Source organism: Sarcophilus harrisii, chromosome 3 (genome assembly GCF_902635505.1).
Source record: "Sarcophilus harrisii chromosome 3, mSarHar1.11, whole genome shotgun sequence".
In the NCBI taxonomy this organism is placed as follows: domain Eukaryota; kingdom Metazoa; phylum Chordata; class Mammalia; order Dasyuromorphia; family Dasyuridae; genus Sarcophilus; species Sarcophilus harrisii.
In genome coordinates this window covers 584828684-584853603 of record NC_045428.1, presented here as the reverse complement: position 1 = coordinate 584853603, position 24920 = coordinate 584828684, and the positions used below count along the sequence as shown (strand labels likewise).

At 43.9% G+C, this 24920-nt stretch overlaps 1 protein-coding gene across 4 annotated transcripts in view; it reads right to left on the bottom strand.

The window, feature by feature from the left end:
• The window catches only part of MORN1 (MORN repeat containing 1), a 213603-nt gene that overhangs the window by 69036 nt on the left and 119647 nt on the right, over window positions 1–24920 (bottom strand). For 3 of the 4 annotated variants that reach the window (XM_031962999.1, XM_031963002.1, XM_031963000.1), the window contains exons 11-12: window positions 15649–15806; window positions 13732–13808 (exon numbers count right to left, since the gene is read on the bottom strand). In XM_031962999.1, the coding sequence (XP_031818859.1) occupies window positions 13732–13808; window positions 15649–15806 (235 nt within the window). The remainder of the gene's footprint in view (window positions 1–13731; window positions 13809–15648; window positions 15807–24920) is intronic. The other variant, XM_031963001.1, reaches the window with a different exon arrangement.

Below are 24920 nucleotides of genomic sequence, written 5' to 3'. Positions count from 1 at the left end.
TGGTGTTTCCAGTTTCTTGGAAGAATACAGAGAGTAAGAACCTAGAAATAAGAACAATTTGTGGTCTCCTCACTGCTGGATGATCTTGCTGAGTTATGCCTTTTACCCCTGAGGGTCTGGTCCTCTTCTGCGCAGTTGAGGAGCCTCTGAGGTCCTCTTATCCAGGGACCAATTGAGTCCTGGTTGAGTCTTGTCCAACTAAGCCTTGGACTTGGAGACCAGAAGCACCAGAGGGGAAGGGGAAGGTTGGGCTGAGATCTGTCTTGGCTTTTCATTACCTGTGTGACCTTGAACAAGCTATCTCTTCCATTTAACCTTCAGATATCCCTGTTGTAAAAAAAACCTCTAAAGATTCTCCTTTCTCTGAATCTTAAATTTACATCTTTATCCAGCCTACTTTTTAAAAAAAATGACAATTTCAAGTTTGTAATTCAGTTTTTTCCTTTTTCCTTTACTTTCCTTTCTCCTCCCTTCCCTTCCCTTTTTTCCCTTCTCTTCCCTTCTCTTTCTTTCCCTTCCTTTCCCCTTTTTCTTTCTTTCCTTTCTTTTTCCTCTTCCAGCTTTCTAGATTTATGCTTTTACCTGCACAGCAAGCTTACTTATTGTAATGTCTGGGCTGGCTTTCTGGAGGCCCTCTGAATGGGTCTTGGTTTCAGCAGGATAGTCACCAGGAGGATGGTCAGGAATAGAATCTAGAGTTTTTATCGTCTCCTTCACAGTCTTGTCTCCTTCACAGTCTGTGTCTGTCACAGTCTGACCCAGTCTTGATCTTAGCGTAGGAGGCAGGAGGCAGGAGAGCCCCCAGGAGGATGGTCAAAGATGGAATGTCCCATTTCCAGTCCTTCTCAGCCCTTAAATACCTTATTGTAATTACATCATTACAGCATATTGATTATGTATGAACTAGAGAAACATTTCATCACCCCACTAAGTACTACTACGTATATGGATACAAAAGAACCATCATCTCATCAATCACACTGTATAATGGGCGAGGTTTGAGTTGATGCACTGAGGTCCCAAGTACGTGAGGCTAAATAGTAATTGGACTATACTCTATTAATATACATGATTGGATAAAGAATGGTCCCTGCCCACTCTCCATGCAAGTCCTGATGTGTTGTATAGGAAATGACGATTTTGGTGGGTGGAGGCAAGAGAGACAGGAAGAGAAGCTGGGAGAGATTGGGCCTGGGTTCCATACTCCTAGCGGCTGTTCCTGTGGCTGCTGGTCTAGCTAGCTTCTTGGCTCAGCTACACACATTGCTATTGCCCATTCTCTTCCACCTCCGATCCTTCTTCACTGAGAATAAAGACTGATGATTTTCCCCTAACCTGAATTCCTGACTCTGGCTGATTTTAAAATACGCGATCTTCACAACCCTGAGTTAACACCTTGTTGTAAGTATCCTTGTTTTAAGTATATTTCTCCAAAGTTCAGTCCCTCTACAACTTATACAGAAACTCTCTCCATCAGTATGGAATAATCAATAAACAAAAATCAAGCAACATGTATTTAATTGGCCTCCAGGTGAAATGGGTAGAGTGCTGGATCTGAAGTCAGGAAGACGCCTCTTCCTGAATCAAATCCAGCCTCAGACACTTACTAGCTGGTGACTTTGGGCAAGTCACTTAATCCTGTTTGCCTCAGTTTCCTCATTTGTAAAATGAGCTGGGGAAGGAAATGGCAAAGCCAGTATCTTTGCAATCCCCCAGAAGGGATCATGAAAAATCAGACATGACTGAAAGAACAATAAAAAATGCTAGACCTTGTGCTGGGTGCTAGAGAGAGAAATATCATATATAAAGTCAACAATCCCTGCTAGCCAAGAGTCTACATTTTTTTAAGTGATTAGGATTAAGTGATTTGACTAGGGTCACACAACTAATAAGTGTCTAAGGTCAGATGTGAACTCAGGGCCAGTGTTCTATCCACTGCACCACCTAGCTTCTCCTTAACAAAGGCATTTAATAAATTATTTATAATTTCCTCCTCCTTCTTCTCTTCCTTCTGTTATTTCGTCAGTATAAGATGCCCCTCCAGTAAAAAGCTGCTTCTGTAGTGCAATGGATCATTAAGTCAATCAGCAAACATTTATTGAGCTCTAAGCACTGGGCTGTTCTGGGGATCCAAAGAAAGGCAAAACTTTAGCAGCTTTCCTTAAAGAGTTCACAATCTAGCAGAGGAGACAAGACAAATGCAGAAAAGAAAGAAGTAATCTTGAAGAGGAAACATTTAGACCCAGGATAGGACTCTTACAGAAAGTCAGATTTGAGTTGAGTATGGAAAGGCAGATGTGAGGAGGATATTCCAGGTGTGGGGGACAGTCAGGATAAAGGCTTAGAGGTGGGAGGTACAATGTCACATGGATCCTGGACCAAGAAAGCTGGGATGTAGAAATCACCAAGCAATCGAATGACTTGACAAGGTTCACGCAGCCAGTATGTGAGAGAACCACCTGGGAACCAGATCTTCCTAACACTGAGAACTCTGCACTATCTACTATACCATACTGCCTCCCTTCTTCTTCATATTATATTTTATTATTATTATATTATGTTATATTATCATATCATATTATATATTAGTCATATACAGTTGCCTCCAGCACTGAAAGATTAAGTAACTAACTTGTGGTCACACAGCCAGCAGTAGTGTTGGGGAAAGGACTCAAGCCCAGTTTTTCCTTGCTCCAAGACCAACTGCCTCTCCGCTATACTCTTGCACAATAAAATAAAATCATAAGTTGAGGTTCTCGATAGGAGTAGTTTTCAAAAGAAGAATTAGAAACCATATGAAAGACTATTCCAATCACTACTAATAAAAGAAATATAAATTTAAACAAGCCTGAGGTTTCACTTTACTCCCTGCAAATTAGCAAAGATGAGAAGAGACAGAAGTAGTCAGTGTTGGAGGGGCTGTGGAAAGCCAGGCACACTAATAAACTGTTGCTTGATAAAGTTGTGAATTGGCCCAAACATCGTGGAAACTGAATCATGGGAGAACTGTCACCAGATTGTTCATATTCTTTGACTCAGAGATACCTCTGTTTGGAGGTCAAAGACAGAAAGAACAGGTCCATAAATAGCAGAATAGTCATAGCAGCAATGACTGTCTGGCATTTAGGAAATGACTGAGCAAATTGGGTTTTATGAATGTAACAGAATCTCATGGCACTATAAGGAAATGATGGAAATGAGGGTTTTGGAGAAATGGGAAGATTCGTCTGAATACGGCACAACAAGGAAAATAATATAGCCAATGAATACAATCAAGTCAGAAGAGAATAGATGGATGGTGATGAATGCAAATATAGGATGTTACCTGTGTTGCTAAACATGGTCACTATGTGCAATGGTGAGTGCAGAAGATAGTTAATTTGGAAATAAATAAAAAACTAAAAGCTATTAAGATAATGTCCTTTTAAAATACAGGTAAAAGAGCCTCCATTCCTCCATAGAGAAAGCATGAACGGTTTGTACAGCTTAGGCACTGCCCCAGAAACGTTTTTTTTTCCTCTCACAGCTGTATTACTTTACACCATTCTGTTTTGCTACCTTCCAAAGAGAACACAGCTGGCTCCAGGAGTTCTAACACTATGGGTTAAATTTGCAACTGGAGTCAAAAAGTATTTCACTTATGCTGTATCATTCGTCGCCTTGCATTTGACTTGTTTTCAGTTTCATATCAGAAATGCAGTTTACTATACAAAGATTCTTTCCAGATTAAGATTTGGAGCTGCTTGGTTACATAGTTGTTCCAGGGATTCTTGGTCCTATGTCGAAGGATCTAACATTACCCTAAATGGAATGAAGAAAGGTAGTAGACAGAGAAATAGAGAAGATCAAAGTCAGAAAGAAGGAAGGAAAGAAGGAAGGAAGGAAGGAAGGAATGGAGGGAAGGAGGAAGGAAGGAAGGAAGAAAGGAAGGAAGGAAGGAAGGAAGCAGGAAAGGAAGGAAGGAAGGAAGGAAAGAAGGAAGGAATGGAGGGAAGGAGGGAGGGAGGAAGGAAGGAAGGAAGGAAGGAAGGAAAGAAGGAAGGAATGGAGGGAAGGAGGGAGGAAGGAAGGAAGAAAGGAAGGAAGGAAGCAGAAAGGAAGAAGGAAGGAAGAAGGAAAGGAAGAAAGGAAGGAGGAAGAGGAAAGGAAGAAGGAAGAAGGAAAGGAAGAAAGGAAGGAAGGAAGAAGGAAAGGAAGGAAGGAAGAAAGGAAGGAAGGAAGCAGGAAAGGAAGGAAGGAAGCAGGAAAGGAAGGAAGGAAGAAAGGAAGGAAGGAAGCAGGAAAGGAAGGAAGGAAGGAAAGAAGGAAGGAATGGAGGGAAGGAGGGAGGAAGGAAGGAAGGAAGGAAAGAAGGAAGGAATGGAGGGAAGGAGGGAGGAAGGAAGGAAGAAAGAAAGAAAGGAAGGAAGGAAGCAGGAAAGGAAGGAAGGAAGGAAGGAAAGAAGGAAGGAATGGAGGGAAGGAGGGAGGAAGGAAGGAAGAAAGGAAGGAAGGAAGGAAGCAGGAAAGGAAGGAAGGAAGAAGGAAAGGAAGAAAGGAAGGAAGGAAGAAGGAAAGGAAGAAAGGAAGGAAGGAAGAAGGAAAGGAAGGAAGGAAGGAAGGAAGGAAGCAGGAAAGGAAGGAAGGAAGGAAGGAAGGAAGGAAGGAAGGAAAGAAGGAAGGAATGGAGGGAAGGAGGGAGGAAGGAAGGAAGGAAGGAAGGAAAGAAGGAAGGAATGGAGGGAAGGAGGGAGGAAGGAAGGAAGAAAGGAAAGGAAGGAAGGAAGCAGGAAAGGAAGGAAGGAAGAAGGAAAGGAAGAAAGGAAGGAAGGAAGAAGGAAAGGAAGAAAGGAAGGAAGGAAGAAGGAAAGGAAGGAAGGAAGGAAGGAAGGAAGGAAGGAGAAAAAAAGAAGGAAAAAAAGCAGACACAACTGTTCCTGGAAGGCTATTCTCTTATGCAGTGGCTTTTCCATCTTCACAAAGAGTGACAGAATAGCAAAGCTAAAATTATCTTCTATGTCACTTAGTCTCCCATATCCTGAAGGGGAAAAGAGGTCCTTCTAATTTCTGTTAAGCGGCTTGTCCAAGGCCACACAAGTCAGTGACATTACTGAGACTCCAATGAAGTTCTGCCAAATTATTTCTGCTAAAACACACTGCTCATGGAAGTCCTTTTCACTGTCAACAAGCAGCCCTTCTTAAGCCCCTTCTGTGGGCTAGAAACTACACTAAGCACTAGAGATACAAACAAAGAAAAAATAATAATCCCTGCTCTTCAACAGCTCACAGACTATGGAGGGAACAATGGGAATACCAACAAGTACAGAAAAAAGATAGACACAGATAAAAAATGGGAGTATTTTTGGAGGAAAGGCCGGGACATTAAAGGATTAATAGGAAAGGCTTCATAGAGAAGGTGGGACTTTGTTGTAACTGACTCTGTATGATCCCATTTGGAGATTTTGTGGCAGGAAATTGGAGTGATTTGCCCTTTCCTTCTGCAGCTCATTTTACAGGTGAGGTAACTGAGGCAAACAGGGTGAAGGGACTTGCTCAGTTTTCACAGGGCTGGATTTGAACTCAGGTCTTCTTGACTCCCAGGCCCCTGCTGAATCCCCTATGGCATCACTTAGCTGCCCAAGAGGGGGTGATGAGGAGGGAGAGATTCTCAGCTATGAGGGGCAGTCACTGAAAATGCCCAGAGTCAGAAGAAAGAGCGTCTTGTGCCCGGGGTAGTGAGGGGACCAGGGTCACTGGGTCTTGGGGGACAAGGAAGGCATAATGAGACTGGAAAGGGGAGAGGAGGGAGTTCCAAAGAGAAGGTTTCATGCTGGACCCTGGAGGCGAACAGGAGCCATGGAGCTCAGGGAGCCGGGACTGATCAGTCTGGCAGCCGGTGCACCAGGGGAGGAAAGCCAGGGGGCAGGAGTCCAAGCACTAGGGCTGTGTGACGGCATCACTGAATGTGACCTCTCTCTTTACGGGGGAGCTGTGTCATGGTCACCTAGGAAATGATCGGTGCTCTTCCTCCCCAGAGAAGCCCCACTTGGGTCTGCGGTACCCTTGGGTTGGCTGTTACTGCCTCTGGAGCCCAAGGTTCTTGGGCCTCAGGTGTTTACAAGGAGGCTCCTGGTCCCGATTCCCTGGAGGTCACCGACTGGTCCATAGGGTTCCATGTTCTCTCCATCCCACAACTGCCTGGGGTGAGACTCCACCGCTTCATCCAAGGGCCATGTTTCTAGTGGACAGAACCCTGTGTTCGGCTGGGAGACCAAGGGGAGGCTGGCAAAGGCCCTGGCGGGGTCAATCCTGCCTCCCAGTAACTTCCTTCCCTCTGGGGTTACTCACAGGGCCAGTGCTCCAGGAAGCCCCTTACAGTAGCAGCTGGGAAAGACCTCACAAGCCGTCCTTATGGCCCCTGCATTTTCTAGAAGAGGAAACTGAGATCTGAAGGCAGGAACTGACTGCCCCAAACCACACAAGCAGCTTGTTCTCTGGATGACTCTCACCCTGGGCTATCAGCAGGCGGCTATGAGGGATCCTGGCTGCCAATTTCTCCCTTAGCTCTTCATCCATCTTCCTCACAGCAATAAAACGATACTCCTCAAGTGTGAATCTGGCCCCTCCTTCTGCTGCTCAAAGTCTAGTGCTCTGATAAACGGGGAAGTACGTCCACAAGAATTGCACATGTTTAACCTATAGTGGATTACTAAGGGAGGGGAAGGGAAAAGCAGGTGAAAAATTGGGAACCCAAGCTTTTGCAAGGGTGAATGTTGGAAGTTACCTTTGTGTGTATTTGTGAAATAAAAAAAAGCTATTAAAGAAAACTCCGGTGCTCCCCGTTGTCTTTATAACATAAATGTGTCTGCTTGACATGAAAGCTTTCGATGCCTCTGTGCCCTTGTAGCTGTGGCACACACTCAGTCCAGTGAAGCTGGCTGGCCTTCGGTTCCCCGCCCTTGGACTTCCCTCTCCCTCCTCTGGGACTTTGCTTGGCGCTGCCTCCAAGCTGTCCCATCATCAGCTCCCGTCCAGGCTCAGCTCATTTGCCCAGATTCTAGAATCTAGAAGACTTACGTTCGTTTCCTGGAAGCAACTTTTTCTGATCTTCTTAGTGTTTTTCCCTCTGTCCTCTAATGATCTTGGGCCGAGTGGTTGGGGGCAGCAAGGTGGCTCAGGGATAGAAACACTGACCCAGGAGTCGGGAGGATCTGAGTTCAAATCTAGTCCCAGACAGTGGGTGGGAGACTTCAGGCAGGTCACAGAAGCTGGGAGCCATACAGAGTAGGTGGTTTTTGGCCTGGGCTGTGGGATTGGAGAGGACCCCAATTTCAGGCTGCCTGAGTTCGCTGCAGGGCATGTTCAGACCTCATGTCTGGGGAAGGGTTTGCTAGAGAGGGGCCAGGAGCCAGGCCAGGCTCAGGCCCCAGGACCGGGAGGTCACATGGGGCATCCCTCTGCCCAGAGGGAAGCGGAACAAGCAGTGGCCAGTGATATGTGACCTTGGGGGCTTCCAGAGGCCCTCGCTCTGCCCAGGGTCTAAATCCCATCCTCAGAGATTTCCTTCCTCCGGGCTTGGGTGCTGTAAACCAAAGTTGGATGTGATGCAGACCTGGGGCTCTGTTCCCAGCTCTGCCATTAGTGAATGAGCATTAGGAAGTCAACGCCCCTCTCTCAACCTCAGCTTCCCCACTTGTCGAAGAAGGGTAACAACTCTTGCCCTTTCTGCAAGGCTTAGACGGGACCACAAGGCCCTATTGCATATGGTGGGCTTGCCCTTTAGGAAGGCAAGGAGATTAGTATTAGTCTACTTTAGCTCCTAGCTGGGAATGAGTTTATGAGAGCCATTCCACCTGCTAGCTGCCAGCACTGGGCTAGCTCCCACAGGGGGCCATGGTGGCAAGACGAACCCAGGTGCAAGCCGGGGCAGGGAGGGGGCCCAAACCTGATGGGGGAGGGCATGGGCCCAGATGTCTGGGACTCGGGTTGAGGGTAGAAGTAACCACAGTAATCATGACAAATAGCTGCTATTTATAGGGCATTTATATAGGGCCTTAAGGTTCATACCTTTTTGTCTATGGTATCTCATTTGAAGTGGTGCTGGAAGGAAAGGTGAGAGGATGCCAGAGACACTTGGAATCGCACCCAGTTGGCAGAGGGCGGGGCTGTGCCACTTCCCTGGGCAAAGCATCTCTCCCATCCTGTGGGGCTGGAGACCTAGGTTTCCTCATTTGGAATCAGAGTCCCAAAGCTCCGACCTGGACTGGAGCAGGGAAGGCTCTTTGCCCAGGGAGGTTGGGGCTGGGGGCAAGGAGGAGGGCAGAAAACCTCAAAACTCTTTCTTCAGCCCCTCTGTCTCCCTTTGCTTTCCCAGAATTCCACTGCCCCTTCTTGGGGCTCCCTTAGGATAGCTTCTAACTCCTTCCCTGTTTCATAGATGCTCCCTCCCCTTTGGTGCCCAGAGCTGTTCCCCTCCTCCAGCCCAGGCCTCCTAGAGACTGTCAGCAGAGGCACTTTACCCATGTAAAATATTTAAAAAGATTAAAAGAGATAAGAAGCCTCCTTGGGAAGGCTATCAGAGCTAAGCCATTTGCATAAGCACTTCAGGTAGATTAGGTTCAGGGAGGCTCCCCTGGGAAAGGCCATCTACTCTAAGCAGCTGTGGGTTGCCTCTCCAAAAGTCAGTGTCTGCAAGGAGAGACTCTTTCTGGCCAGGTTGGCAAGGGCTAATCCACTGGGTAACCAGAGGCTTCTCTGACTCCTCAGGCCTTCGGAGGCAAGCTTAGTCATCCGGCCTACCTCAGGTGTTGATTCTTAACCTAGAAGTAGGGTCCCTTATCTCTATTTTACAGATCAGGAAGCTGAGGCCCAGGGATAGCAAATGGCAGGATTGGAGAAGGTCAGAGATCCCAGAGGTAAAACCTTTGAAGGCCAGCCAGGGAGGAAGTGCTGGGGCCAGGATATGCACCAGATATATGGTTCTGCATTGGGATGCTGGAAGTCTTCCTCCCAGTCTCCCTCTGACACTTAGCCAACCTTCATCAGGTCTTTGTTTCCTCATCTGTAGGAGCTAGGTACCCATAATGCACAGAGAGCAGATCCTGAGGTTCAGGACTCAGATACTTCCTAGCTGTGTGACCCTGGGCAACTCATGAATCCTGTTTGCCTCAGTTTCCTCCCATGTAAAATGAGTTGGAGAAAGAAATGGCAAACTATATCTTTGTTGAGAAAACCTCAAAAGGGGCCATGAAGGGATGTGACCCAACTATATAATAACAATTCCTCATCTATAAAAACGGTTTGGACCAGATAGCTTCTAAGATCTCTTTAAATTCTAAACCTTTATTTTTATGACATTCTGACCTCAATAATGTAAAACCAGCATTTTCCCTGCTCTGTAGGATGGCTACTGAACTCCAAACTGGGCACTTGGCTGGCAGCTTGGGGCGGGTTGATGTGGGGGACCCAGGGGACTAATGGATGAGCTAGTGATCTCCTAAGCCTGGGACTATGTGGCTCTCACTCATCTGAGGTTACATGTACAGGATATTCTCTGCCCTGTCCCCATCCCCAAATGCGGCATCTTTACTATGATGGGTGTTCACTTGCTGTTTGTCCTGCATTTTTTTTTTTTTTTTTGCTTTTTTTGCTGAGGCAATTGGGATTAAAAGACTTATCCAGGGTCACACAGCTAGGAAATATTAAGCATCTATAAGGCCAGATTTGAACTCAGGTTCTCCTGCTTTCAGGGCTGTCACTCTACCCGTTGGGCCATCTAGCTGCCCCCATCCTGCATTTTCAAAGAGCACCAACGACATCATGGTGATGTCTCGATTTTCATGAGAACTGGATTTAACAGAGGCAGAATTGCACCGTCTTTAGCCTCCTTCTCTTGTCCAAAGTCCTCAAAGACCAGTGAAAAACGGGTCAGGCTGATGTGATGGCCCAGGCTGAATGGATGGCCTTGGCGTCTTTGAGATTGACCAAGTCCCAGGTGTTCCCCGGCTGCTTCAGCCACCTCCGTGCCACTGGCCATGGTTCTCATCTGCCCATTCTCTGGGGGAAGTCTGCCAGAGGTTCGCTGGCAGTACCTGCTGAGACAGATCACCAGACAGTGGCCATGGAGCCACAGGAGGGAGGTGGAGAAGGGGGAGGGTAAGCTCTGCCTTCTGGCCAGAGGGGCTGATGCTCCCCAATACCTCCCTCCCTCAGATGTTCTATGTTCACTGAATGGAGTTGTCCAGTGGCACAGAGCTCAAGTAACTCACTTCGCTCAGTCTTGCTCTTACAGGGGAAGAACATACTGTCTCTAATGCCAGACAAGCCAGACCTGGGCCGTCCACTCTGCAGCCTTCACTAGATTTCATCCTCCTCATCTAATCATGGCAGGGGTGGGGGTGGGTGGGTGGGAGCTGGCACAGTGCCTGACACACAGCAGGTGCTTAATAATGACTGCTGATTGATGGCCTCCATGGGCCCTTCCAGCCCCACGAATTTGGCCCCATGACCGAGAATGAGCCATGCATTCGAGCGTTCGATGAGCACAACTCGGGGTGGACGTGGCTTTGCGGTGCTTTCTGGGAGAACAGTTCCTCTGGTACTTTGAGTCCTCTGTAGCGTTCCTGTGGGCCTGGGTAATCTGATCTGATTCCCAGAGAAAATCCCTTTCTGAAAACTGGCCCGTGGTTCTGATCCAGCTGAACACTTCCTAGGCCCAGAGATGATGCTAGCTGGTTGGCTAGGTTCCAACATGTCTGAATATTTCTGCCTTTAATCAACCCTGGGAACGACTCTGGGCTGGCTCTTTTCTCATGATTTCGGTTTTCATCCCTCGCTCACCTCAGTGGGGCTGATTCCATGTGGTCGGCCAGACAGTCCGTGATCTGCGTCCTAGGTTAGCTGTCCATGATCTGGGTCCTGGGCTGGCCAGCAAAGGTGCTTAGGGTCCCTTTGTGTTGCTCTGACGACATGACAGCAAAGAAATTCGGTCCTGCTAACAGACTTCTCCGGGATGGGACTCAAAAGCAACAAATGGGCTCGCCCGGATCCTAGGCGAGAGCAGAGGCTCAAGGAGTCTAAGCTAAGCCAGGTGTTGGTCCGGCCCCTGCCCTTGTTTCCAGATTGCCCCCCCCCCCCCCCTGCAGACGACACAGACACCTGCTCTGGGCCTCGAGTTTCCGCTGATCACAAGAGGCCCCGATTGGGCAGTGAGTCTCCGGGCCCCTTTTGTGTCATGCTCCAGGCCCTGCTTCAGTACAGATGTCCAACTGTGTTTTCTCTGTGTTGCAGCAGCCTTATTTTTCAGTCATTCTTCTCCTTGTGAATAGCTCAGGAATGAACGGGCTGGACATGGGTTACGTGCTCTGTGGCTTGTTTCTCCTGCTATTTGCTGCTGGGAGGGAGGCCACACGTTTGTGGGGAACCCCAGGAAAGGTCTCAAGCTGGCACCAAGGGCACTTGCAGGATTAGCCAGCGCTTGAGAAACAGGATTTTCCATTGACCCCATTGTCAAGGATACCAAAGGAACCCTCGAATCCTACAGTGAAGTTCTGGGGTCAAGGTTGGGGTGAGGGATTTTAGTAGTCCGTGTGGCAGGGTGACATTTAAACTTCCTGTTTTCTTAAGGCAAATTTCTGAAGAAATGGGAATATAGACAGCAGGTGGGATGCTTTTCAGTTTTTAAAGCAAAAATACAAACTTCAAACAACATAGAACTTTTTTTTTTTCAGATAACAGAGATATAATAAGCAACAAAACACCCCTGTTTACATATGTGGTTCCTATTTCATAAGAAAGGCTGATCATGCTTTCTCAGGGTAATAATTCCCATTTTGATAATCTGTATTTAAGGTTTATACAGTCCTTCCTAAACCACAGCCCTGCGAGGCAGGGAGAAAAAGAATTTTTAGGTCTTTATTGATAGAGATGATGGAGATTGAAGCCTAGAGTCACACAGAAAGATAATATCTATTTACTTGTTCTTCATTTATTTAGTATTTCTTTCTTTCTTTTCTTTTTAAAAAAAGTCTTATTGGGAGCAACCAGATCTCGGCTTTCATAAGGGCTCATACTTTCTAGAATCTTACCGGGATTTTAGAGTAAGAACTTAAGGTGATAAAGAAGAAAAGGAGAAGCAGCAGGGACTTGGTGCTTCCTCTCATTGGTGGATGGCAGTCTATGTGGCCAACCCCACCTGATTTGGGGGACCTTCGAGGGCAACTGGGATACATTAATCACATGTTCCAAGTCTCCAGATAGCAGTAGCAGCTGACACACAGGAATGACTGAGTAGAAGTGCCTGGGCTAAGGTAAGGGCTCTTGACCCAGGCCCATGAACTAGTTTTTGTTTTTGCTGAGGCACTTGGGGTTAAGTGACTCCCCCAGGATCACACAGCTAGGAAGTGTCTGAGGCTAGATTTGAACTTAGGTCCTCCTGACTTCAAGGCTGGTGCTCACTGCACCATCTAGCTGCCCATGAACTAGTTTTTAATATATTTTGACAATTGGATTTCAATTCTAATTATATTTCTTTTGTAATTCTATGTATATTATTTTATGTATTTAAAGAATGAGTCTGAGAAGGGGTTGATAAGGCTCACTAGCTTGCCCCAGGTAAGGAGCATCCACCCCCGGGTTGGCCAATGGGAATTGACCATGGTTCTGTAGCCTCCGTGTGGGCTCTCTCCAAAGCTATACTGGGAATTATCAGGTTTTTTCTTAAGACATCCTGGAATAGGCCCATGAGATGCTATTGTTGAGTCAGGTCCCACTCTTCACGACCCTATTTGGGATTTTCTTGTCTGAGATGCTAGAGGGGTTTGCCATCTCTGCCTCCAGCTGATTTTACAAATGAGGAAACTGAGGCACACAGGATTGAGTGACTTGGTCAGGTTCCCCAGCTGGGAGGCGTCTGAGGCCGGATTGGAACCCCATGAAGATGCGTTTTCCTGATTCCCAGGTCCATGCTCTATCCCCTGGGGTTACAACCCAAAGCGGCCTCGGGGAGCTCAGGGCCTTTGTCCCACCTATTTCTACCCCTCAAGGTACAGACTTCCCCTGAGGCTGCTCCAGCCTCCCTCTTTGTAGGGACAGGAAGCAGGCCAAGGCCTGACACAGTACCTCCAGATTCAGTCCCCTCTGGCAGGCAGAGGGTCGGACCCAGGTCTACCAGGACAAACCCCAAACAGCTTCTGGAGTAGATTGTGTCCCCACAGGTGAGTGGGCAGAACCCCGAGATCTCCCCTGAGCCCCACCCCCTCCGCCTTTGGTCCACATTGGGCCAAACTTCTTAAAAATGCCAAGGGGCTTAGCGGCCTGGCCCAGTGATGTAACTTGCTGCGAGCAAACCAAGCGCCGAACCCAGGTTCCCAGCTGGCTGCAGAGGGCTAACCAGCCCGGCTGGTGCACGTGAGGGGCCAGAGATGCGCGGATGGAGCAGGTTTGAGAGTGAGGCTGATGGGAGGCAGCCATTGTCTGCAAGGAAATGTGGTGTCCCCCCCCCCAAGAGAAACACCTGTTAGCAGCTCGCGCTATAAGAGGGGGCAGCCCCTCGTGCTATATGAGGGACAGCCCCTAGCGCTGTAAGGGAGGCAGCCCCTCACGTTAGAAGGGGCAGCCCCTCGTGCTGTAAGGGAGGCAGTCCCATGTGCTTTGTGGGGGGCAGCCCCTGGCGCTGTAAGGGAGACAGCCCCTCGCGCTTTATGGGGGGCAGCCCCTCGCTAAGCAGAAACCCTGATCTGGCCGCCGGTGTACCTGCTCTGGGGACTCCTTTTCTCCGGGTTCCCCGTGTTGTCCAAACATTCGGCATCTTGTGGCTGCTGGTCTTCGTTCTAGAAGTAGAAAAGAGAGGAGGAGATTGGGGGGGCAAGGAAGGGCCGAGGGCAACAACAGATCGGCCCATTTAGCAGAGTTGGACACCGACCCAGATTGGATTCAGTGAAAATAACTTTCCAGAAATCAGGCAGCTTGAGCCCCTGGACTGGCTCTGCCCTTGTTGCATCCTAGTTTGAGCCCCCCCCTCCCCATCTGCCCCCACCTCCTCCCCATCTGCCCCCGCGTCCTCCCCAGCCCCAGCTGAGGGCCGGCTGCCCGCTCCCCGCTCTGCCCAATGCTGCTTCCTGGAAAGCAGCAGCATCTCTGCCTCATCTCCCGGGGGCCTTGCCCATCATCTCGGAGACAGAGGCTGGCGGTGAAGGTCTGAACCAGGGGGCCCACGGAACCTGGTGGGGCGGGTCTCCCCAAAGGGGTCATCCTGGCGTCTGCCCAGGAGATGGGCCCAGAGCCCAGCGGAGCTGACCCGGGCAGGCATCTTTCCTTTTGCCCCACCCTTTCTCCTTCCCCTCACCCTGTGATGGAGGCTAACCTGGCCTCTACTATGGGCTGTGACTAAGGCCCTCCCCTGGCCCTCACCACCCATCCTCCAAGGCATCTTCTTCATCCTCACCAGTCTTCCTCCCCTGCCCCTCTCAATGCTTCATTTCCTCCAAAACTCAAGTATCAAGTCATCCCTGCTCCTTTCCTGACAGTTCCCCAAATGATCTCCTAGTTGTTTTGCATATCCTTATATGTTGTTCTGTTTAGGCTTTTAGTTGTATTCAGTCTTCCCGACCCCATTTGGGGTTATTGTGGCAAAGATATTGGAGTCGTTTGCCATTTCCTTCTCCAGCTCAGGAGACAGATGAGGAAACTGAGGCATACAGGGTGAAGTGACTTTCCCAGGGTCACACAGCTAGAAAGTGAGGCCAGATTTGAACTCAGATCTTCTTGACTTCAAATCCAGAGCTCTAAGCATTATGGCGCCACTTAGCTTGCCCCATATACCTACTTATGTTTTATATATACATACTAGTTATTATTATTACATGCTATCTTCCCTGATAAGAATCTAAGCTTCCTGAGCCAGAGGCTATTTCATTGTTATCTTTGTTCTTGAATGCCTTGCACATAGTAGGTGCTTTATAAATGCTTACTGATGGGGCTTCTCTGCTCTGTGGCTTTCTCATCTCTTTCATTCGCGTTGTAACACATCTGTTCTACCCTCTTCTCCTTTTTCCCTTAGGGTTTTCTCCTGGGAACCAACCAATAATAATCAATAATCAATAACTAACCAATGGGTTGGTGAGTGTCAATGGGCCAAGCTTCCCAGAAAATAAGTCTGCATTATTTATTCTGGAGAAAACATCTCTGTCCAAAGGAGGGACTATGAAGCTGAAAATGCCAGGGACAGTAGCAGACTGTTGGGAAGGACACTACCGGTAGGCAAATCTCCAAGAGAGGCAGCTAGGATGGAGAACCAGGCTTGGAGCCAGGAAGATCTGAGTTCAAATGTGTCCTCAGACACTTAATGGGTCACCCCGGGAGCAAGCCAGATAATGTCAATTTGCCCTATCTGCAAAAGGGAGAGAGAAATAGCCAAGTACTCCGGTATTCTTTGCCAAGATAATAACTCCATAGACATTGGTCGTGGTGACCGAACAACAGATCTTTGTTTACGGTGTCATGATGACGTCACAATCCATGCATCTGTAATGTCTGTGTGTCCCTCCAGAATCAACATGGACTCACTGAGGACCTCCTGGGAAGAGTGAGTGTGAGCCCTTGGTACAGGCTGCATGGCAACAGGGTGGGAGGACCAGTATGAAATAAAAGCTTTCAACAAGCATCTGTTACCTTGTTGGGAATGCTATCCAGGAACATGATGGGATGGTATTCTGGGGGAGGAGCTGCAAGAGAGACATTATGAAATTCAGCGTAGCCGTGATTGACTTGTTGATAATGTGGAGAAGAAAAAGTCTGGTTTCCTGGGCTTGAGGTCAGCTGAGATTCTTCTAGGAAAAAGAAGAAAGAAACAGTTTCTAAGAAATTAGTCCCAAAGGTCAGAAGGAGTATTTTAAGGAAGAAATGGAGATGTCTTCTTTCTGCAAGCTGATGTCTGTTGCCAAGGCGATATGTACTGGAGAAGGACCAATTCATGTTCTACTAACTGGTTATAACCTTGTCAGCCTGAAGACTGATGTAGCTTTGTGTGTGTGTGTGTGTGTGTGTGAGAGAGAGAGAGATTACAAGAGAGAGAGAGAGACAGAGACAGAGAGAGACAGAGACAGAGAGAGACAGAGACAGAGACAGAGACACACACACATACAGAAAGAGGCAGAGAGAGAATTGTTTTCTAGGCCATCAGACTGGGCTAAACTTCCCCATAAGAGTTGTTGAGGTGAGCATCTTGGGACCATTTTGGAAAACTATTGAAGAGTGAAATTCAGCATGTTCCCTTTTTCCCTCCTTTATTTAAAATATCTATTTTTGCCAATTACACTTAAAAGCAATTTTTAACCTTCACGTTTAAAAATTTTGAGTTCCAAATTCTATTTTCTCACTTCCCCCCCTTTTAAGAAGGCAAGCATTTGATATAGGTTATATATGCGTATCTATGCAAAACACATTTCTATCTTAATCATGTTGTGAAAGAAAACAGGCAAAAAACAAGAAAAATTTAAAAAATAAAAAATTCCTATCTGCATTCAAATATTATCAGTTCTTTCTCTGGAGGCAGATAGCATTTTTCATCATGAGTCCTTCAGAATGATCTTGGATCATTCTATTGTTGAGAACAGCTAAATCATTCATGGTTGATAATTGTATATTACTTTTTACTGTGTACAATGTTCTCTTGGTTCTGCTCACTTCACTTTGCATCAGTTCATAGTAGTCTTTCCAGGTTTTTCTGAAACTATCTTGCTTGTTATTTCTTATGTCACAATATTCCAATAAAATAAAATACCACAACTTATTTAACCATTCCTCAATTAATGGGCTTCTTTTCAATTCTTGGCCATCGCACACACAAAAAAGATTTGTACAAAAGATTTTGCACGAATTGTATTTGTATAAAAATAGGTCCTTTTCCTTTTAGAAAAATCTCTTGGGGGTACAGTTGTAATAGTGGTATTGCTGGGTCAAAGCTTTTTGACATAACCCTTTGGGCATAGTTTAAAATTATTTCCCAGAAAAGTTGGATCAATTTACAACTTTACCAACAGTGCATTAGTGTCCCAGTTTTCCCACATTTCCTCCAACATTTGTCATTTTTCTTGTCTGTCATATTAGCCAATCTGATAGATACAAAGTGGCACCTCAGAGTTTTAATTTACATTTCTTTAATCAATAGTGATTTAGTACTTTTTTTTTGGTAAAACTATAGATAACTTTGATTTTTTTGGTGAAAACTTCTCTTGACCATTTATCCATATCTTTTGACCATTTATCAACTGAGGAATGACACATATTCTTATAAACTTGGCTTTGTTCAATGTATATTACCAGAGAAATTTTCTGTAAGATTTTTATCACAGTTATGACTACTAGCTGTATATTTCCCTTCAACTCATTTCCCTTGTTTATCCTTCTCTTTCTCCCTCCTTTTACACTGTCCTTCCTCAAAGGATTGGGGGAAAGTCTTTCCGCAAAAAGTCTTTGCTTCTGACTACTGCTTCCCCTAATCTGTCCTCCCTTCTATCATCTCCTCCTCTTTCTTATCCTTTTCCTGTACTAATTCCCTATCGCATAAGATAAATTCTCTCTGAAACTGTGTATGTTATTCCTTTTATAAGTCAATTATTCCTATGAAAGTAAGACTTATTGCATTTTCCCATCCCACCATCTACCCCTCCACTGTGAAGCATTCTTTTGTGACTCTTTTATGTGAGATAACTTACCATTGTTCCTTCTCTCAGTGTCTTTCTCATTCTCATCCCTTGATTTTATTTTTTAGATATCATCCCATCATTGTCAACTGACACCCATACTTTCTATTTATACTCCTTTTAATTGCCCTAATTATTATTTAAAAAAATTAGTGCGAGTGCTCACAAGGTGGTCAGAAAAAGTGATACAATTATACTCTCAAGGTCTCTATTAAGAACTTTATGATTGATTGCACAACATAGGAGACACTGGCACAGGAACCCATATTATGGTGTGCCCTTATCAGAGCAAAACAGAACTGAATTAGCTCAGAAAAAAATGCTGAGATGCACAAAGCAAAGACAACCCACGTCAACTGTTCATAAGAACTATTTGTGTCTAACCTGTGGTAGAGCATTCCAAACTCATATTAGTCTGATCAGCCATAGTCAGATATACTGTAACTTGACTCTAACATAGTGATGTCATTTTGGTTCTCTGAGAATAAAAGACAATCACCAATTAATAATTATCAAGTTCTTAGGAATTACAAGTATCATCTTCCTACACAGGAATATAAAGAGTTTTAACCTTAGTGAATTGCTTATGATTTCTCTTTCATGTTTACTTTTTTATGCTAATTTTGAGACTTGTATTTGAAAGTCAGTTTTTTTTTCCCCCCAGCTCTGGTCTTTTCATCAGGAATCTTTGAAAGTCCTCTATATTATTAAATATCCATTTTCTCCCAGAAGGATTATATTCAATTTTGCTTGGAAGTTCATTCTTGATTATAATCCTAATTCCTTTGTCCTCCAGGATATCATATTTCAAGCCCTCCCCTCCTTTAATGGAGAAGCTGCTAAATTTTGTATTATTCTGACTACAGCTCCATGATATATGAATTGTTTCTTTTTGGCTGCTTGCAATATTTTCTACTTGAACTGGAGCTCTAGAACCTAGAATAATTTTCCTGAGAATTTTCATTTTGAGATAGGTAGATTCTTTTAATTTCTATTTTACCCTTTGGTTCTAGAATATCTAGAATAAATGATAATTTATTAAAATAAATTGTCTAGAATCATTATTTGCAATAATTTTTAAAGTATCTTCCCTTGACCTATTTTTTACATTAGTTGATTTTTTTCCCAAAGAGATATCTTACATTATTTTCTATTTTTTCGTTCTTTTGATATTGTTTCTAGTCATTAATTAATATTGAAGGAATTATTTTCTTCAGTTAGCTTTTGAATGTCCTTTTCCATGTGTCCAGTCCTGTTTTTTCAAGACATTCTTCTCTTCATTGGATTTTTGTACCTTTTTTTTCTTTCCTTTTCCTTTTTTTCTTCCTTCCTTCCTCCCTCCCTCTCTCTTTCCCTCTCCTTCCCCCCTCTCTTTCTTTCTCTTTCCATTTGGTCTATTCCATTTAAAAGTTTATTTTCTTCAGTATTTTTGTATATTTCATTTGCCAATGACTTTTTTCATGATTTTTTTTTTTGCATCATTCTCATTTCCCTTCTAAGTTTCCTTCTACCTCTTTTACTTGATTTAAAAAATTCTTTTGAGTTTTTCCATGGCCTGACACCATATATATTTTTAAGACTTTAGATGTAGATTGTTTTCTTCTTCTGAGTTTACATTTTGATCTTCCCTGTCAGCATAATAACTTTCTATAGTCAAATTCTTTTTTTGTTGTTTGCCCATTTCCCAATCGATTTCTTGACTTTTAACTTCATGTTAATGTTGGCCTATACTCCCAAGGTAAAGGGGCACTCTCCCAAGCTTTGCTACTGTTCTCAGAGCTAGTTTTGGGGGTCTATTAATATTCAGTTCTTCCAAGTCAATATTATCTAAGGAGAGCTGTGGTCACTGCTCTCCTGACTTACATTTTATGGTCTGTGGATGATCACAGACACTCTCTTCCACCCTGGAACTATTACTAGAATGCATGCTAAAGTGTGTTAAGGCTTCTCCTTGACCTGGAAATGTGACTCCAAACCATATATGGGCAGTGTAACAGCACCCAGTGCCAGTAAAGGGCCACCTGTAATCTTCTGACCAGGTGTCCCAACTTCCTTATTGTCTGCAAGCCCAGAATTCCAAAATTCGCTTTTGTTCATCGGTCACCCCTGAGGCAGCTACTGATTTGCTAGGCAAGAGCTGTGCAAGATTGCATTCCATTCTCACCTCAGTGAGACATACCTTACCTACTGACTTGCTAAGTTGTCCTGGGCTGGAAAATTGTTTCACCCGGTCTTTTTGTTGATTCTACTGCTACAGAATTCTTTTTGAGGTGTCATTTTTAAGGTTTTTGGAGGAAGATTTGTGAGAGTTCAGGTGAGTCCATGCTCATATTTCACCATCTTGACTCCCATACTCGTGTTTCAATAAATAAGCATTGTTAAATATTATTATTCACTAGGAACTATGGTAAACACTGAGAATACAAGAAAAAAGCAAAAATAGATCCTGTCCTCATGGAACTTATGTTCTAATGGAGAAATGTGAATGAATTATATACTCACATATTCATATATGTTTGAAGACACATGAATATAACACATATGAATCAGGACACACAAGACAATGAAACAGATACGAAGCTTCTGGTGTACTAAAGTATCACATCATAAAGTAATTTCTTTCAGGATTGACCTTAGAAACAGAGAATATTTCTATGGGAAAAAGGCTGAGCACTCTGTCCCCAGATATTTTTCCTATCAAGTTGCCTACAATCCCACCATCAGAGATCTTTATCTCTAGGATGTGAGGGGACCAGCCAGCCTTCTCCTTGTTTGTTTCTTCCCCTCAGATGCAGGATTCCTTCTGGGTGGTCATAAAGAGAATAGGGCTATTGCCGCTTCTTCTTTACCTCTTTCATTCTGAAGCCCTGAAAAATTTTTTTCATGAATCATTTCAAGTTCTAAGACCTAGAAGGGCAGGCAGCCGTGTGGGGCCAAAAAGGTTATGTGACTTTCCCAAAGGTATATCATTAGTATCAAAGGTGAGCCTGACCACAGGTCTTCCTGTCTCCAAGTCTAGTACTCTGACCTGTATAACAGGCTTCTTACTCTATAAGAAGTCCCCACTACTTTAGTAAGAATTAAATGGGCACTAGCTTAGAATTAAGACTTTACCAGATTGGCCTCCAGAATGCAAGAGGAGGGTGTGTGTGTGTGTGTGTGTGTGTGTGAGAGAGAGAGAGAGAGAGAGAGAGAGAGAGAGAGAGAGAGAGAGACAGAGACAGAGACAGAGAGAGAGAGAGAGAAAGAGAGACAGAGACAGAGACAGTTTTTGAACAGAGAATACTGAAAGTATAGGTGGGAGGGTTTCAAAGAAACTCCAATTTTATAGAAAACTAGCTGGACAGCTCAAGACAGTTTTCAGGTGATACCCTAGGGTTTCCTAATGCATGAGTAACCCCATAATTCTGCATCAGCCTGCCATAATAAGGAATTCCTGTTTACTTTAAGAGGAAGACCAGTGGAAATTGAAGCCTTCTTCTCCAATTATGAGCACAGTTAATAATTTTTATGATAGCAACAATGATGTTAACAAACCTTAATTACAATTAGCATTGATTTAGGAAACACTGCCAAAACAAGCTGGATTTTGATTAGTGTATTCTGATTCCAGTATAGTTACATGTCAGGAAGGGCTAAATGTGCCCACTCAAAACTTCTCTAGAGCAAAGGGCAAGAGAAGGAAGTGTAGGGTCATTCCTTAATTTTAATCTTTCTATACTAGCAAGAGAATGATTAAACTTAACATTTCCAAAAGCAAAATCTACTTTTATTGCAGATGTACTGATGAGGTTTGGGCTCTGGATGGGGTAATGTCTGTCTGGAAAGTTGTTCCTATGTCCCTCAAAGAAAAAAATGAAAGAGCGGGCATCCTACAACCATTTTTTTTCCTCCCATCTAATCCATTCTGCTACAATAGGCAGGGCAATCTCCCTAAAATGCTACCTTTATCCTAACAACGTTGAAAACATTAAATTATTTACTATCTTCTGTCTTAACAACTTACTCTTTGCCTGGTTTCTAAGGCTCTTCAGAATCTGCTGCCACTCTTTTTCTAAGAACTAATTTCCCACTATTCCACAATAAAAAATGAACTCCCCCCCCATCCTGTTATATAGTATGTCAATGGTTCCCATTTAGTGGCTCACGAACCTTTGTGGTTTTGACAATGGTACAAAGGACTCATAATAAGAAATCTTTAATGGCACCTTAAGTAGTAAATAATTTGCCCAATTATATTATAAATGTATTTTTCCTTTGTGACAATAAGCATGTGCTTGTTTCAAGTGTTACAGTTTTTATCTTGAGCAATTTGAAACCGTCATGATCACGTACACAGAGATTGAAATCTTCATATAGCAATTACGTCAAACTTTGCTTGTAAGCAGAGTACGTTCTTACATTTTTTCAACCTGTTATCAAACTGTTTCCAAACCATTCCAAGGCCTCCACATTCAAGTACGAACAGATTCTCAATATATGTGCACATGCCCTCATTTGCATTCTGTGTACTGTTCCAGAGTATCCCCCTTGTTCTCCTTAATACCTCATCAGCTATGTGATCAGAATATATGTTCCCATTCTTGCAGCACTGTCTGAAAATCACGATCACTGAACACATGCATTACAAGCCATCTTGAAACCATCATGGACCATTACAAATGTTCTATAGAATCAAACATTATATTATGTTTCACTGCAGGATTAAGGCTATTCTCCTTAATTTAAATTTATCCTACACTTATGTTACCATTTTTCTATCTAATGAATTTTTAAATGAACTGCTTGAATAATTCTGGTCAGTCATTCAGTAGGAAAGTCAACATTTCATGTTGTTACTAGATATTTATCTTCATCATATCTGAAAATATTAAAAAAAGAATTTCCATTTCTCAGTGAGAGAACTTATAAAATTCTACCATTTTCTAACACATATTTGTTGGAATAAGCATTTTCACTTTATTCTCATTTTAAATCAAAATATAGAGATAAACTCAATGCAGAACCAGATTTAGGTTTGTGTTTGTCTGATGTTGAGCTAAATATTATAAATAATTTCAGTGTTGGACTTTTTTATTTGAACAAAGATAAAAGTCCAACACTGAAATTATATTTACAAGTAGTTATCATATTATGTTAAACATCTTCTGAGTTGTGACTTGTTTCATTAAGATGTTATTTATGATAAACAAAATTGGTAAAATGAAGAAATTTGATATGAACTTTTATAAATAATTGCAACATTAAGATGTAATGTTGGATTATTTTTAATCTTAGAAAATATCCTATGTAAATTTTTGGAATTATTTCATAAGAAGAATTTGATAATTTTGTATATGGACTTTTCATTACCATAGATATAAATTTTATCATTATATTGTAAATTTTATTTTGGAGATTTTGAATTTTATTTATTTTTATACTTTTATTTGTAGTTATTTTGAGCTCTTAAATTTAAAAAAAATATTATGAATTGTCTATTCAATTTTGGGCAGTACAGCACTTGGTCTTTAGTGATGGTGCTGATGTTGTTGAAAGGAGTTTGAGAAACAAACCACATCCGGAAGCATTGCAATAGGTTGATCACGTCTATATCCCCTCTCCACACTGTGCTCATTCTCCCCATTGGGCCTTAGCAAGGCCTTCTCCAAGCTGGATTGCCCTTTCTTTGCACCTCTGACTGTCCATATCTTCCAAGGTCTATCCCAAGCCCTCCTTTCACCAATAGGGAACTCCAAGTGAGGAAGATCCCTCTGCTAAAGCAGCTCAGCATCTACCCTGTGACTTCTCGACCTAGAGAGTTGTCTTGGACATTGCACTAGACACTTTTTTTTTGTTAAAGAGAAAAGAAGATGAAGGGAACAAGTTTTTATTAAGTTGTTTTTCAGTCATTTCAGTCCTGTCCAACTCTCCATGACACTATTTGGGGTTTTACAATGCTAATAAGTGTTTGAAATCAGATTTGAAGTCAGGTTTTCCTGATTCCAGCTTAGAGCTCTATCCACTCCACCACCCGGCTGCCTTTTATTTTTAATGGGGGGAAGAGGAGAAGGAAGGTGTAGATATATTTTTTAAGAGGCACTAATTACACACTGTGAGGTTAAGCCACTTACCCAAAGTCAAATAGCCAGTAGGTGTCACAGTTTTGACAGGAACCCAGGTGTTTCTAGCTTGGAGGGCAGCTGTCTATTCACTGCTCCATGATGCTTTTCTAATTTGGTCACAGAACCATGAATCTTAAGAGTTAAAAGGGATCTCAGAAGACACCTGTAATTTCTCTTCTAATAAACAATAGAAATTTTACCATCTACTCTGTCTTCAGACACCTACTAGAGGTATGATCCTGGGCCAGTCACTTCACCCTGTTTGCCTCAGTTTCCATATCTGTCAAATGAACTGGAGAAGGAAATGGCAGACCCCTGCAGTGTCTCTTCCAAGAAATGGGGTCACAAAGAGTCAGACATGACTGAAATGACTGAAAACCACCTTCCATACACTGGAGAGACAAGTACAAAGAATAAAAAACCAACAATGCTATTTGCGTTAAATTTACATGGTAATGAGGGAAGAACAAAGTACACACATAAGTGAATTCAGGATAAATATAAAGTAGATAAATATAAGTAAATATGAATAGCTAAATGCAAAGTAAACACAAATACAAGTCAATAAAAAGTAGTTAAAACATGAGGTAGCTGGGAGGCTAGGCACAAAGATCAAGAAAAAGTTCAATAGCTCTTCATGTGTCTTAAAGGGAGAAAAGTCAAGAGAGACTCTGTTCCAGGCCTGGGAGGCAGTCAATGCAAAGGCAGAAATGGGAGGTGGAACGGCACGTGTGAGGAGCAGAGAGGAGAGCAATCTGGCTAGAAAACAACGGAAGGAGAGAGAAGAATAGATCAGGTCCCATGGGTATGAAGATCTTGGAAATCTGGACAGAGGACTTTCTGTTTGCCTCTAGGGGATCTCCTGGAATGAACTGAGCAGGGATGGTGTGGTCAGACCTGTGCTCAAAGAGAATGACCTGGAGCAGGAGGGAGGAGGGACTGGAGAGGGGATGAGCGCCAGGAGGCTGAAGGCTGTGATCGGGGTATGAGGTGGGGGATGTGGGGGGTCTGAACTAAAGCAGTTCCTGTGCAAGTGGGCAAGAGCGGCTGGCTGAGAGAGACATGGTGTGGACAGGGTAAGGAGTAACCGTGCATGTGGGGTAAGAGAGGGAGAAGACAGAGTTAGGAACCTGAG